This window comes from Bacillus rossius, chromosome 13 (genome assembly GCF_032445375.1).
Source record: "Bacillus rossius redtenbacheri isolate Brsri chromosome 13, Brsri_v3, whole genome shotgun sequence".
Lineage (NCBI taxonomy): Eukaryota > Metazoa > Arthropoda > Insecta > Phasmatodea > Bacillidae > Bacillus > Bacillus rossius.
In genome coordinates, this window is record NC_086340.1 from 26,405,811 (window position 1) to 26,421,632 (window position 15,822).

The following is a 15,822-nucleotide window of genomic DNA, read 5'->3' on the forward strand; positions in this document are numbered from 1 at the left end:
AAGCACATCCTGGCTAAAGCTGTGATTCATGACAAGTATGGGGACTAATAGACTAAATCATCTAAGAGGCAATGCATGTAGCATGAGGAAGGAAAAGAAATAAAATCTTACCTTTGACTTTGAAAGTCGACGCATCGACAAGTACAAAGTCTCCCGTACCGTTGCCGGTGTTGTCGCCCATAGTCGATATCATTATTTCTCCAGAGCCCAGACAATGGGCAGTGTGGGGAGCCGTAACATTCAGATTATGCAGTTCTTCTGGCTCCAAAACCTACCAAAACAAAAAAAAAATAAAAAAATGAAAGTGTTTGTTTTTTGATTTTTGAATTATTATAATATTTTCCGATAGTAAATTAGATTCTAGAAAAAAAAAACCAAAGGTAAAAAATGTTTTGTCTGTACAGTAAAACCTTGTTTATTTGGCCCTCATTGATCTGGATCTCTGGATAGTCCGGATCAGATTTCTAGACATTTTTAGTAAATGTTCACATAAAAATGACAATTGTATTCTATATCTATGCAAACAAAAGATGACTAGCAACCGATAATGTAGCTGACCGTACTTCATGCAAACGCCATACATTTTTGAAAAGAAGAAAGTTGACAAATTCTTTGTTAAGATATAATGTGAAAATTTATTTTTTATGAACTATAAACAATATAGGGTATGTATACTATGTAATTTTGTTAGAAAACATATTTTTTATAATAGTAAATGGTAAGTCAGTTCATTTAAAAATTATATTTTGCTTATTACCCATATTACATGGATTATCTGGATTTTGGATTGCCCGGATTACCTTTGATTCCAGGTAGTCTGGAAACGAGGTTTAACTGTATTTCTGTACAAACTTATTTAACTCAATTACTTAGGAACAACTTAGGAACTTAGTAACCCAGGAATACTTTAGTCTTTATTTTTATTGTACAATCTCTAACAGTTTGAAATATATTATAATAATAATACACCAAAAATTTATTTCAGTAAACCCATAACAACAAAGAGAAAAATTTGAAATATCAAGGATTCCAACCATATCCACAAAAAATTGGTTGTCTGTAAAGTCGGTTTACGGACGATAGTTTAACGTGACGTCATAACAAAACATTGATGAAATGATTACATACTTTTATGAATAAAATTGAATCATTTTTATTGAATTATCACTATTTTGTATGTATACAAAGAAGGAGTGAAATGAAATCTACAATTTAATTGATAAATTTACTTTTATTTGCACTCATTAATTCAAATCTGTTTATTACTTTAACGAACAGATTATTTTAACTATAACTTGAGGGCGTAAGGTGTTGTAGTGAAAATTATCGGTGAAATTTAGTGGGCGCCACCACGTGAGTGGGCACGTGGACCCGGCTGGAGACTCTAACCCAGGGCGTTACGTGGCCCGTGTGAGGCGAGATATTAGCCCTCCAGATGTTACACGCAGCTCTCGACCCTACCTAAGCCCGCTCTCAGCGTCTGGCACGCTTCTAATCCGCAGTGGGTTCTCAGGGCGTCCCACACGCCGCCGGCCAGGTTGGGATCCCACGTGGCCCCCCGAACACAAAGACACGTAACACAGTTAATTGGTTTATTCTACTCACGCTTTACGTCCGTACACGCTCCGTCACTGATACAACTGAGAAAACGTCCGAGGCACGAATCCGATTAGGTGAGGAGGCGAACCACGCACGTGGCCGCCCCAAGTCGTTACTTATTACACTGATGTTATAAAAAACTCAGTGGAGTGACTATTTAATACTTATACAGTCTCTCCGACCGAGAGAGGCCCCGAGGATGAAAAGAAAGTGATTTGGATAATTTAAACTATAGAATTACTAATCAGTGAATCAACGGTGATGTCCTCGGGGTGTCGGCAGAGACGTCCGCTCTCGGCCGGCTGTAGAAGGAGACTGGGATGAGCTCATGGTCTGCAGGTGGCAACATGGCGCCCTTCGCGCCGAACACAATTACCGTTACACATTCTGCGATTCCGTGCCCCGGCGAAAGTTAAGTAAATCATAGATTAACATTAAAAATTATATAAAAACTACTGGCAATTTAAAGTACATTAATATTTACGTAGTTATTGAGAATTTATATAAAACATTCCTACCCTCGTCCAAGTCCGTGCCTATTCGGGTCCGCCCGGGCAACGTCTATAGTTTTTTAAGTAACGTAACATTTAAATTAAAGAAATACATGGGTAAACTGCAACAAAACACTGGGGCAAAAGAATGAAAGAAAAAGGGTTACAATATGAATCAACACATTTAGGGGTGCAGCGCACTGCAGCTAAGCGCCCTCTTGCTGTAGTTCGTGGCGCGCAGTTTGAATCGCACACGGCTACGTACGTTACGACACAAATGCCGGGTAGGAAAGGTGTTGGGGAAGGAAACGGAGGATGGTCAGGCTCGTGGGGCGAAGCCCCGGCTAACGTCAAACTTTTATACATGTTTGCTATTTAACTTCTTCCAATCTGTGTTATTCTGTTAAGGATAGGACGATGATAGGAAAAGTAGGAAACGAATGGGAGTGTTTCAAGGATGATGTGAAGGAAAATGGCTTACCCAACACCAAAATGCAGTCAAAAATAATATATTTGCGCCATGGACTCTGCAGCAATGCTAGGAGGAACGGGTTAGCAAAGAGCAATGAAAATGTTACATTGAAATGCATGAAAACAGAATTACGCCACGGACTCGGTCGCAATGCTAGGAGGTTCAGGTTAGCAAAGAGCAATATAAAATGAGCGTAATGGGACACAGCGAAGAGGGACAATGTGCATAACGGGACACTTATTCGTGCATGGAGCCGGCGTTCATTGATTTATTAGACGTCAACGTCAAAAAACCCATTTCCATTTGCCACAATTTATAAATAAGTAGTTAAAAAATATTTTTTTTAAAAACTTGTAGGTGACGGTTATAATTTTATTATTAAATTTAAAATAATCTACAATAAAAGCAGGTTCATCAAAAGTTCATTATGTGTTTTTTTTTAGTAAACATTCTATTGCTTAGTCATAGTTAATCTGTGCAGGTATTTTTCTTTCCGATGCCACCAATACCTTTGCAGATACCTTGTGATTAGCCGAAAGATAAATATCAGCTGATATCCAATACCAGTATCGCGTATCAGAACAGCCCTAGTTTCAATGTAATTTTTACTTTAATGTGCACATTAAAAAATAATAAATGTTGATCTATCATGTGAAAATAACCTGTGTGAATTATTCTTCCCACTCAAAGAAAGTCACGAGCACAGATAGTGTATGATACATAAGAACACACATTATGTATTGGAATATTCGTAGAATATTTAAAGGAGGGGCAGAGAGGAGATAAAACATATGTTTAATAATATGATTGAAAATGTTAGGTAAGATTCTCAAGCACAAAGTAAGTTAAAATCAATACTAGTGATGGGTCAAATCCCCATATTTTTGAATACTAACCACGAATCACAATTCGTATCTCCAATATACCTTTAAAATCCTAATCTATGTTTCAAAGGTAAAAAATTAAATCATGTACCAGAATTTAAAAAAATATATACTTATTGTCAAAACATTCAACCATTACCTGTTCATTTCATCAACTAAGTTTCTAGAATCAATACATATCCTAATTTTATTTATATATATACATATTACTAAAAGTAAAATATTTTCGGAAACTGTAGAAGTTAGGTACAAAGGAAAATACAAATAGATGTAACAAACTTTAAATTGTCAGTGTTAAATTTTTTAATTAACTGAATTTCCTTCAACATTTTTCTTTAAATATTTTCCCCACAATCTCAAATATACGAATACTATATATTTGATGGTATTCAAAGATTTGTGCATTTGTGGATTTGATCAGCCAATCCCTGATCAATACACAATACATTTAATATAATAATTAGCTATAAAAAACATTGCACTGAATTTGCTACAAAATGAAAGTTAACTAACCAAATAAGTTCAACAAAATGCAATTTAATACAAATTATGACACTGAAATGTCAGTTAAAATTTTATTACAATTTTTTTTTATTTCCTTTATTTTGAACAGTTCTTTCCTAAGCCCAAGATAAGTGTCATTTTTTCTTCCCCATACTCATTGCACCTCTGTTTCAACCACGGTCTAAGAAGGGGAGGTCTGGACACTCGCCAGATAAAAGTGACAACTTACTGTCTCCATAGTTCGTTCGACGTCCGCTATTCAACTCTAGCGCTAGGTGTCTTGCGGTGGAAATATATCACTAGGTGTTATGATGAATTTGTCAATTCTCGTGAAAAACAAACAAGAGGTAAATAATATACGATACAACGATAGTTTAAAATCATCGCCGGAGGACGCTCAGTAACGTGATAATCGGGCATAGGGCCACGTTTCCGCAAACTAATATGTTAATATCTATAAAACTTAAAAAAAAATACACTCGTTTAAAACGGTAATTTTATGCAAATTACTGGAAATATCGCAATGCCGTTTTGCAGAATAATCAAGAATCATGTAAGGAAGTAAAAATAAGTTTTTTTTTTAACTTTTTTTTATTTCCATGGTGGCCCTCTACTCCATAATCACAAACGTAGAGAATTACGACAGTATTTGATGCACTGCAATGAATTTTAATATAATTACACTATATTTTAACATTTAAAATTAAAGGCTGAATCAAATTACATAACTTGGCTGATTTACGTATTTGAATAACAATATCACACCTGCATTTACAATACATTATTTGCTACACAAATAAGTGCCATCGTCAATGTTTTGTGTCTCATGTCAAGGGTTGACGCTTCAGCTTGGGTGCATAGTAGGGACGTATTTTTTTTTAAATTTACATTGCATTACAATATCCAAATAAAAAATATATACTTTTTATAAGTTGTCGAAAACAAACAAGACGCACATTCACAGCAAGCAAAAATAATGACTTCGACCACATGAATGCACAGGTATTGTAATGTAAATTACAAACGGCGATTACTCCAAAACGAGTTGGAATTCTGTATCTGCGCCTTTTGAAATAACAAAGGAAAGTTTAGAGCACTGAATAATTTTTTTTTGGAATTTTTATTATTTTTTTTTAAGGAAGAGACCGCACTCGTTTTGCAAATTTTATATTTTAATAAAAAATGGTGTATTGTCAAACTACTTACAAACAGGTATTATCAGGGTTGTGCTGGCCATTAATAAAATTCGACATCATACATTCCATTTTTAAAAAAGTCGGGCCTATACAAAAATAAGTAATCTTTAGACTACATTCATACAAATAATAAAATTTAACTTACTATTCCAATGACGTTTACGAACTGATCTTTGTGTTCCTTTTTTTTTGTGAGAATGTCGTCTTCCACAAAATGTTTTTCGCATACATAATGGGATCTTTTAAGTACAAACTTGTCTCATTGAATTGCTTTCTGCCACAATTGCCTAACATTGTCATCATTGGGAACTCGGAATATTGCAACTTTCTCGTCCGACTTTGCCTGATAATTTGTTTTGCACCCAGGTGCAACACAATGGTTAGGCATTTTCACAATTAAAATAATATACGCTTATTCTCTTTACTAACAATCAATGCTCCTTGCTCACAATGAAGTTCCCGGCTTCCCGCAAACGCCAATGTGGAAACTGTACTTCGTAACCTAATTTATGAAATAATTCCCAAACTTATAAAAAAATAAACACATCCAATTTAATACTGTATCGATATCTGGAGATGAATGCATTTTTAACATTTAAATGAACATTTAAATGATTATTATGTTGAGTTGTTCATAACAACAAAGCTTAAAATACCACCGCAGAACAACCAGCGCTACAGGTCAGATGGTGGAGCGGAGAGGAACTACGGAGACATTAGGTGTGCCACTTTTGCATGCTGGCCTGGTTGGGGAGTGTCCAGACCTCCCCTTCTTAGACCGTGGTTTCAACCAAACACTTTGTCTTTGATTTTTGCAACTTTGAAATCACTCTGTTGTAATCAATGTTTACTTCATGGGTTCTGGTCATTTACCATTAAAAATAGTGACAAAAGATAGACAGGCAATACTAAATAATATATCCCTACATGGCTGAGTGCGTAGAACGCATCGTTACAAAAAATCAAATCTAACACGCCAGGGGCTGTGGATCACTAAGACAACCTGGGTTCCTGAATGGTATACGTTACAGAGGTGGCTGTGAGACAGTTTTTTTCCCCCTTCCCAAGGCAATCCACCACTGCTACAATTAGTTAATTTACAAAAAAATTATATGTCCTTGGGATGTTAAAACCTTATTAAATTTCCTGCGGTTATTTATCTGACGATGGTAATTCAATAAATTACCACAGTTTAAACAGTTTTTTCTTTTTAATATTTTCTGCATCAAAAATATTACTTTTCACCATTAAACTTTATTTATTAAAACCTCTCAAAAGTATTTTTTTTTCTTCTGAATATTATTTTTAATCTTTGTAATGCTTAATAACATGCTTAGTCTTGTACATCTTGTACAGTATCAATTATATCTATACGTATTAAAGTTCAAGTTTAATGTTTGTGTATATTTTTACCACTTTTATGAACTACTGTAACAAATTACCAATATGTAACCTATCCTGTATATAATGACACTTGTCTGGTCTTATTTATGAAAATAAAATAATTTAATTAATTAAACTCTTTAACTTGTCAATGAGATGTATGAGAGTTAGTACTGAGTAAGTTGCATAAAGCATGAAAAGTTTATCATGAAAAAGTTTCCTGCTGCCTAAAGTTAGAATACCGCAGACAAACACCCTTATAATGTTATGAATAAACCCATACCTAGAGACAGTTGTACACGATGCATTACGCTCTTGAGTTCCCTGCCACTGGCTAGACTGAGTTCATCACTGCCCGGTCTGTGGCCGGAACGATACGGCACAGTGGCATACGGGCAGATGTAAAAACATTTGGTCCTTTACACTCCATAGCTGCAACTGAACTTGCCATAGCTGATGTTTGTACAACAGCCGATAGCGTAGTCAGACCTGCGCACGCTTCTCTTTCTCCCTCGAATAGCTAACTGTATGCCACGGTACATCTGTTGTTTAGCGAGTTGAAGCAGACTTTGTTTTTGCCTGTGGCGATTCCGTACTAACTGGATTTGCGCAATCTGAAGACGTGCTAAGCGAGGGATTGGTATATATGTCTTGCTATAAATATATCTCTCTCTCTATATACATATATATATTAGGGTGATGCTTAAAAATGAAGGTTAAAAAATTTAATGGTTCACCCTCTCATTTTATTCTCCCACATGTAAAATGGTCTAGAATTTTTTTTGGCTGTATTTAAAGTGAATTTAGGGGTTGCTACCAGCATTTAAAGTTTATAAAATTACCAATATTGCAGCACATGAATTTTTAATATAAGGAAGTAAGTAATTTTAAAATACTTGAGCAACCAACCACCACTTTACATGTTAAAGGGAACATTGTTGTGCTGAGACTCCCCTCCAAGCAACCTCACCCATCCCCCTCTGCTCAAAATTCCCCCTTTTCTCCCCTCCAACCAACCCTCAGCCGAGGTCATGTGTGAGTTGCCTGTCAGTACCTGTCTGGGCAGTGTGCCTGTCTGATCTGTGCAGTTGTTCATGTAGCTTATCCAGAGTGTTTTTAAAAGTAATTATGATTGTGAGTGTGTGGTTAAAGTTGGTTATTGAAAGTGATTTTGGTTTGTGAATTTCTAGTAAGTGTTTTTGTATTCATTGTTTAAATAGTAAACCAAATAATTACACAACAAACTAAAAAATATCATTTGCTTGAAAAGTTTTTATCTATGTAGGGTGCAAATTTATGAATTTAAACTGAAAAGTCATATAATTTATGGTTACTAATTTTATAACTATTAGTATTTACCATGGAACATAGTAAAAACTCTGCAATTTCTACAAGCAAAAAAGACAGAAATATGGTTGGTCGGACAGATGTCTGAAACGTTCATTCATACCAAACTTCCATCTAAACGGGAAGTACTGTCCGTATTTTTTTTTATTGTAAAGAACAAGTAATGCAAAAGATTCGTGAAGCTGCTTATTCGACCTCTAAAGATTTGCTAGCTGTTTGGAATAAGGCTAGGATACCTACCAGACAGCAAATACAGGTTGTTGATAAAGTAGAAAAGTTATTCAAAGAGTGGCAGAATCTGAAGAAAAATAAAGAGAACAAATCTAAAAGATCAGCAGTATTAAGACTAAAAGAAGAAACATGGAATTACAATTTAGATTACTTATTTGATGTAGCGCATGCAAAGGCACTGGAAATGATTCAAATTCAAGAAGATAGAGACTTTTTAGTGTTGCAGCGTGAAAAAGGACGTCCAGGGAAAATAGGTGGCATTGACAAGAAACTATCCAAGAAGGAAGAAGAGCAAGAGCGTAAAAAGGCTCGAATGGAAGTGCTTAAGGCAAAAGAAAGTGATAGTATTAAGGCAATCATGTGTAAATCAGAAATTCCTAGCATTTTTTCCGATGATAAATCCTCACATGATTACGACAGTGACTTTGAGGGGCCTTCAACATCTAAATCTGGGAAAATACAAAACATAGGACTAAAGAAAAGAGGAAGAAAAAAGCTGCTTAACAGAGAATTGACTACAAGCTTGGATGTTGCAAAAATAAGTGATCGCAAAGCAGCTCTTGTCCTTACATCCACTTTAAATCGGCTGTGATGTGACCATGCAAAATATAATCTAAATTTTTCTTCTTTACGCCGCCAGCGAGTTGAATGCAGACAGAGCATAGCAGAATACATAAAACAGGAGTTTTCAGCTGCTGTACCTTTAACTGTGCACTGGGATGGGAAAATGTTAGAGGATATTACAGGACAGGAAGTAGTCGACCGTCTTCCAGTTTTAGTTTCAGGGAAAGAAGTGGATCAGCTCCTTTGCATACCAAAACTTGAATCTGGAGAGGGTGAAAAAATATCATCAGCAGTTTATGACTCTCTCGTATACCTGGGGTATAATTGATAAAATGAAGAGTATGTGTTTTGATACAACTGCATCTAATACTGGATCACGCAAAGGGGCTTGTATTTTACTTGAACAGAAAATGGATAAAGAAATGCTTTGCCTACCATGTAGGCACCATATTATGGAAATAATGCTCGAATCAATCGTACAAAACCAATTAGGACCTTCTTCAGGGCCAGATAATATGTTATTCAAGAGATTCCAGAAATGTTGGTCATCGCTCAATAAAGAAGAATATCTAACAATTGAAAATTATGTAGAATCTACGGGCAAGATAAAGAATCTTAAAGATGAAATAATTGGCTTTTCTCAAAAACAACTAAGTGAATATCAACCAAGAGATGACCACAAGGAACTGTTGTAGCTATGCATAATATTTCTAGGAGGAGTTCCAGAAAAAGGTGTATCATTTAAGAAGCCTGCAGGTCTTCACCGTGTTCGATGGATGGCCAAATCAATTTATTCTCTGAAAATATTCTTATTTAGAGAACAATTTAAATTGACAAAGCTCGAAGAAAAAGGATTGCTTGAGATCTGTATGTTCTCAGTCATTATTTACATAAAGTTTTGGTTCCAAGTTCCATCAGCATGTTCGGCACCAAGGAACGATTTAGAGCTTCTGAAAGAGCTGAAGAAATATGAGGAAGTCAACAGTGTTTTAGAATAAAAGGCATTGAACAAAATTTGTGGCCATTTATGGTACATTTCTGAAGAACTGATTGCTCTATCTTTTTGCAACAAAGAAAAAAATGGTGTAAGAACTGAATAAAGAAGGAGCTTAATTCTCTCCAAAGCGCATCACTGTTGACCTGGACACTATTAATAAGAAAGGGCTAGAGGATTTTGTCAGCAATAATACAAAACGATTCTTTTCCATCGCCGGAATCGATTCAAAGTTTATTGAAAAAAAAGTTGGGATTGGAAGAAAGATGAAGAATATGTCAATATGAAAGAAATAGTTAAGTCATTCAAGGTAGTAAATGATACTGCAGAGAGAGGAGTGTCCCTTATACAAAAATATATTAAATTCTTATTCTTAATGAAGACCAGAAACAGTACATTTTATTACTTGTAAAATCAATCAGGCAGAAGTATCCAGACTACAAAAATCCACATTGTTGTCTGCCTAGTGGACTATAGCAGTTGGTTAGGTTTCATTTGAATAGTTTTTAAAAGACTCTGTGTCTGTACGTATTTTTATTACATCATTACTTTAAAACAAAAATTTATACTGTTCGTTAAGAATCTAAATATATATATACACACACACACACACACACAGATATATATATATATATATATATATATATATATATATATATATATATATATATATATATATATATATATAAAATTAATTTCAGACACTTTATCACAGTATTACAAGACCATGTTTGATATCTATTTGTAAGGAAATTAAAATAAAAAGAATTATTTGCCAAATTGTGTTTTTTTTACCATTTATCAGTTATTTTATTGTGCAATTAAAAACCAAATAGAGATAATTTTAGCATTTAAATCAGGTTTTAATAACATTTTTGTACTGAACAACCACAAACAACTGGGTTGTAATAAAAAAATATTAATTCCCAACAAAAAAAAATTTTTTTTGAAAAATTTTTATTTTGCAATATTTTTTATAACTTCAAAGCTTGGTAGCAACCCCTAAAAATTGTCCAAAAAAATTGAAAAAATTATATTTTGTTTCTCTCATCAGGTAGAACAAAATGGTAGGGTGAACTAAAGCAAAAATAAAAATAATTTTGTTTTGGTCTTTTAAGCATCACCCTAATATATATCCCTTGCTCTTATCTCGCTATACATCTGTATATCTCCCTATATCTCTCTACGTCTATATCTTCCTATCTATATCTTTATCTTTACAAAACATAAGACAAACACACAAAACACTTATTTATATATATATATACACCTATCTATATTTTTTCTATCCTGTAACTTGTCACCGGTGTGACACAAGTAGGTATATAAAAAACATGCGTGTATTTGAATGCCACATTGTGTCAAAATTTCAAAGCAATGGGTGAAGAACTTTCTGACATTTTAGATCTTGAACAAACAAACATTTATATTCTTTTTACATTGATGTTAATGTGAAATGATACCTTGAAGTTGTAAATATATATACATATATTTTTAAAATAGACTAATCAATATTTTTAAATGGAATAAATAGAAAAAATGACTGCTGAATAAGTACGTAGTTCCTTGTTTTCTACAAAATAATTTGGACATGGACACAGTGACTGTGCTTCGAGGGTTTAACAAGCGTCAAATTCCCAGTGAAACATAAGCACCTCCTGCCCGTACCTTGTGCAGCTTGGGAGCCTTCGGGTCGGAGCCCGTGTCGACCACGTAGACTCTGTCGCTGCCGAGCGCGGGCAGGACGAGCCTGTCTCGGCTCCGGGCCGCGTCGCCGTGGCAACTGCTGCAGACGTTCCAGCCCGAGTGGTGCAGCTCGTCGCCCACGTGCGTCACTCGCAGGCGGTGGACCACCTGCCGGGTCGCAAGCTGCTTCAGTTACAGTGGAAATAACTCATTAACCAATGCCAATCATTTGTAAACTAGCTGAAGTACTCGGCGTTGCCCAGGCTGAACACATCATAATATAAGGAACGTCACTACCGAGTTTCAAATTTATATGACATACACTTTAAAAACTGGACATTTTGATTTTAAAGTCCCATTGATTGCACAATCTCTGTGCATCAAAACTACGCATCAACAAAACAGGGACACCAATTTTCAGCTTCGTTTTATGTGAAGGCAGGTAACCCCTAGGCAAGACGTAACGGACGCACAAAACGCGTTACAAATTCAAGGAAACGCCATCTATGATGAAGTTTTAAACTAAACTGTTATTAGCACCTTTAGTTCGCTAGCAGCCGCGAGATTCACTCGGATGGGTTTAGCCAAGGAGAAGGATAGGACGTATATGACCGTGTGGCGGACATAGAGAAATGACACAAACCCTATGACTTACCTTCTATGATGTGTTATTATAAAACAGAATTTACCCCTTTTAAACTCCTTAAGCGATGGAATTTTGAAATTATATATAGTACAAGTCCTTGTCAGAATTGTAACGGGAGAGGAAAATGATTGATGGTCCAAAAAATAAAAATTAATTAAAAATAATAAAAATAATTTTAGTAAAAGAAAAAAAAAGAAACAAATTAAACACAGAGAGAGAAAAAAACAATAGTTTAGGTTTGCGATTTAAAGTGATAAAAAGTATTTAAATACTAACTGAACTCTTATGAGGGTACTGATTGCTTCGTTGTTAATATCACACGGGTGTTTTTTACTTGTATGGGAAAATTAAGAATGATAAGGCATCTAGTGCGTGGCAACAATGTTAATAGGCAATAGGAAATAAACTTATAGCGCCTGCGGCATTGTCAACACACACGTTGTACGTGTACTGCATGTTGTATCTAACCCCCACCAATGCATTTGATTCTAAATTGGACTTTTAGTATGGACCCCTAATGTTATTGATAATAAAATATAGCTTATAGCCTTCCTCGATAAATGTACTATCCAACACTGAAAGAATTTTTCAAATCGGACCAGTGGTTCCTGAGATTAGCGTGTTCAAACAAACAAACAAACTCTTCAGCTTTATAATATTAGTATAGAAGTATAGATATAACATGACTGTATTTGCGATATTCTCAAATTTTATAATTTGTAAAATTGCAATCATAAGGAAATAAATACAGTATATTAGCAGTGTATGTCTTAATTTTTTTATTATAATATTTTTACATAATTGTGTATACACAGTAACATGTCCACCTTGTACAATTCAAATTCAAATATACCAACATTGCAACCACGGATGTATTTTAAAAGGCACGACGAACCTGATGCAATAATTTTCTCACAATGCAATGCCAAAATAATTTAAAAAATGGTTTGAGCAGGCTTTAAAAGGCAAAATTATGGGTGCTTCCGAATACCTCACTAAATTACACTTTAGTTAAAGGAACTTTCAAGTATTTGCAAGGAACCTTATAGTATCGTCCATCACGGGCAGCTCTAGAGCGGCGCAAGCCGGGCAATCGCCCAGGGCACCGCGGTTAGCGGGGACCCATGTCAGTATTTTTCATTTTTGTTTCACTTGTTTCTCTAGTGTTCCGTAAAAATATGCAAATAAATGGGAAAGGAAAATCAAAATTTTATTAGCATGTAATCCGAAGTACTCGTCAATAACAATTTCAATTCACGATTTCACATTAGAAAAAACATTCAAACATACAATTGCCATGTATAATTACGCGATGCCACCGGAATTTTATCATAAGCATTTATAAAACTGACACAAGGATAATTTATCAGGAAAGAACATTAAAATTACTTCAGATGAATTAGCAAACCCATCACGAAAACTTAAGTTTCAAGTTGGCTTAAAATCTTGTTTGAAAGATTTTATTTTTCAAATTTTCCAGGTGAGGCCCTCCATAGAAGTAAATAGCCCAGTGCCCCGCGAAGTCTAGGGACGAGTCACTCGCGTCCTTTCATGCATCATTTCGGTCTATGAGAGGTTGGTGGCATTACACCATATTCACCCGTGTATGGGTCACATATTTCATGCTGATTTTTTAGTATAAAAAATGTACTGCGACACATATGCAATTTTTTTTACTTTTGGTTATAAAAATAATAACAATATTATACAGTGTAGTTTGAATATGTGTGTAAATAACTAAACTATGATGAAAGGGAATAAGGGTACAAAAATTGCAGCCTTCTACTACTTCTCGTTATAAAGTGCAGGAATTGGAGGTGTAGTAATAATGAACCCTCGGGGGGGGGGGGGGGGGGGAAGAAGTGGGCCGCCTCAAGACCTCTCGTAGCAAACACACAAAGAGCCAAGGGTCAACACTAGAGGAGCTGTACTGCTTACATGCCAGTAAGCTGAGGAACGGAACACTTCATTTGTATCCATGGAACTCAAGTGAAGACAGATTACATGGTGCGACCCTTATTCTAGGGCGACCCTTATGGTGAAAATGTTATATATTTTGCCCAAAATTAAAGATGATGTGACCTATACCCAGGGGCAACTCTTCTACTGATAAATACAACAATTCAGTAAAATTGCAATTACAGCTGCTTACTAAATCCATTCATGTTTATCTTTTACTATCAAATTATTTTCCCGAGAATGGTAAAATATAAATGTGACTTGAAAACAATGTGTGAAAATTTTTTTAAAATTCAAACAATTGACACCAGACGAAAGTTTTCTTTATTGATACAACTGGTCATGATAGTGTTAAAAGAATTTCAATAACCTTTTACTGCTAGTTTCTCATAGAACACAGCCTTGAAATTAAAGTATTCTTTCATCGCGCTGCATCGGTAAGAAACAAATCCTTAATATTTGTAAACGGTATGTATATTACCTTTAGTGTTACAAACTCTTTTAAGAACTTAGTAAACATTTTAAAACAACCAACCATACGGTAATTTTTTTTTGTTACAAAAACAAATAATAAACATTCCTGTACTTTACACTGCTTGGCTGTGGTCACTTACGACACTCATCCAGGTTGAATTCATCTTTTTTTTTTTTTTTAAATTCCCATAGTTTTGTATCAATTTCTTTGGGTCTCCCTAGGGAGTTAGGTTTGCAGTCAACACTCAGAATGTAAGCATTTGTTTTAAAAGTACTGTAAACACATATACTCATACAGTAAAGGCTCTTTGTTCTGGCACGTTCAGACCTCTTACATGCCAGATTATAGAATTTAAATAATTTTAGTGAGAATATCAAAGAAAAAATTAATATACAGAAAATAATATCTGGAGGAAATGACACGAAGTCACAAAATTGTAATTTTTTTTCACGAGAACACGTTTTTGATTTGTTTAAACTTTATTATCAGATTAATTTGCTAGTAACAGGAATTGCTTTAACCTTGGTATTCTTTATCAGATGAAAATACTATTTCTTTTAAAAATAGATGAAAGATTTATGTTTCGAAAATGTGCCAACTGTATATCATAAAACCAGGATATTTAAAACAAGTTGTTGAAGTTGCTATTTGGCAAGAAACAAATATGAATGTTACTATTTCAAAACAAGTCTCCACTAACAAAATGTGTTCATCAACTTAAGCAGCTTGATAAATACCATATTACAAAATTTTGAGCCGAAAATTTCAGGATTAAGGGCCTAGCAACCAGAGCACACACAAAATATCCGAGTAGTGTTTTTTTTACGAAAAGCATTTACGAATATGTTGCGGGTGGTTGAGAATGATGTTTCCGTATTTAATTTATAAACTGTATATTTTCAAGAGTAAAAATGGCTAAAATGCGTGTATTCAGAAATATATTTTTAGGCAAGAAATGCCCGGTACAAATTCTTGAAAGCACTCACGTGACTTGCAGTACAACTTCATCTTCATTTTCATGTTATGGTAACCATTCAGACCTCACAGCTGCCCCAAGCACGGCAGGAAGACTGCGCGCCAGTTCAGAGGCGAAACCGTGCTAGAAGCACCAGCAGGTGTCACGCGTATCGTCTCGCCTCACTAAAAAAAATACACGCATGACTAGGTGAGCCACTTACAAAGCGGGACTGTACCTGGCTGTATGTAGCGCTGTCTGGATCCACGTCTACGGTGGCAAGGTAGTCCGGCTTTCTGGACGCTTCGGCATCGGGCTGGATGCACACCACATAGAGCAGTTTCTCCCTTGGCCCGTTCCTCAGGGCGTCCAAAGGGCTTTTGTATCCAGGACCACATCCGCATCCTTCAAACACAGATCAGACCATGTTATAAAA

The 15,822-nt window shown here is 35.2% G+C and overlaps 1 protein-coding gene across 2 annotated transcripts in view; it reads right to left on the reverse strand.

Annotated features, from left to right (window-relative positions):
- LOC134538394 (methanethiol oxidase-like) overlaps positions 1–15,822 on the reverse strand; it is a 52,734-nt gene that overhangs the window by 17,422 nt on the left and 19,490 nt on the right. Inside the window, exons 1-4 of one of the 2 annotated variants that reach the window (XM_063379688.1) lie at positions 15,625–15,713; positions 15,418–15,530; positions 11,334–11,519; positions 112–271 (exon numbers count right to left, since the gene is read on the reverse strand). In XM_063379688.1, the coding sequence (XP_063235758.1) occupies positions 112–193 (82 nt within the window). In that variant the 5' untranslated portion in view covers positions 194–271; positions 11,334–11,519; positions 15,418–15,530; positions 15,625–15,713. Of the gene's footprint in view, positions 1–111; positions 272–11,333; positions 11,520–15,417; positions 15,531–15,624; positions 15,792–15,822 lie in introns of those variants that run through there. The other variant, XM_063379687.1, reaches the window with a different exon arrangement.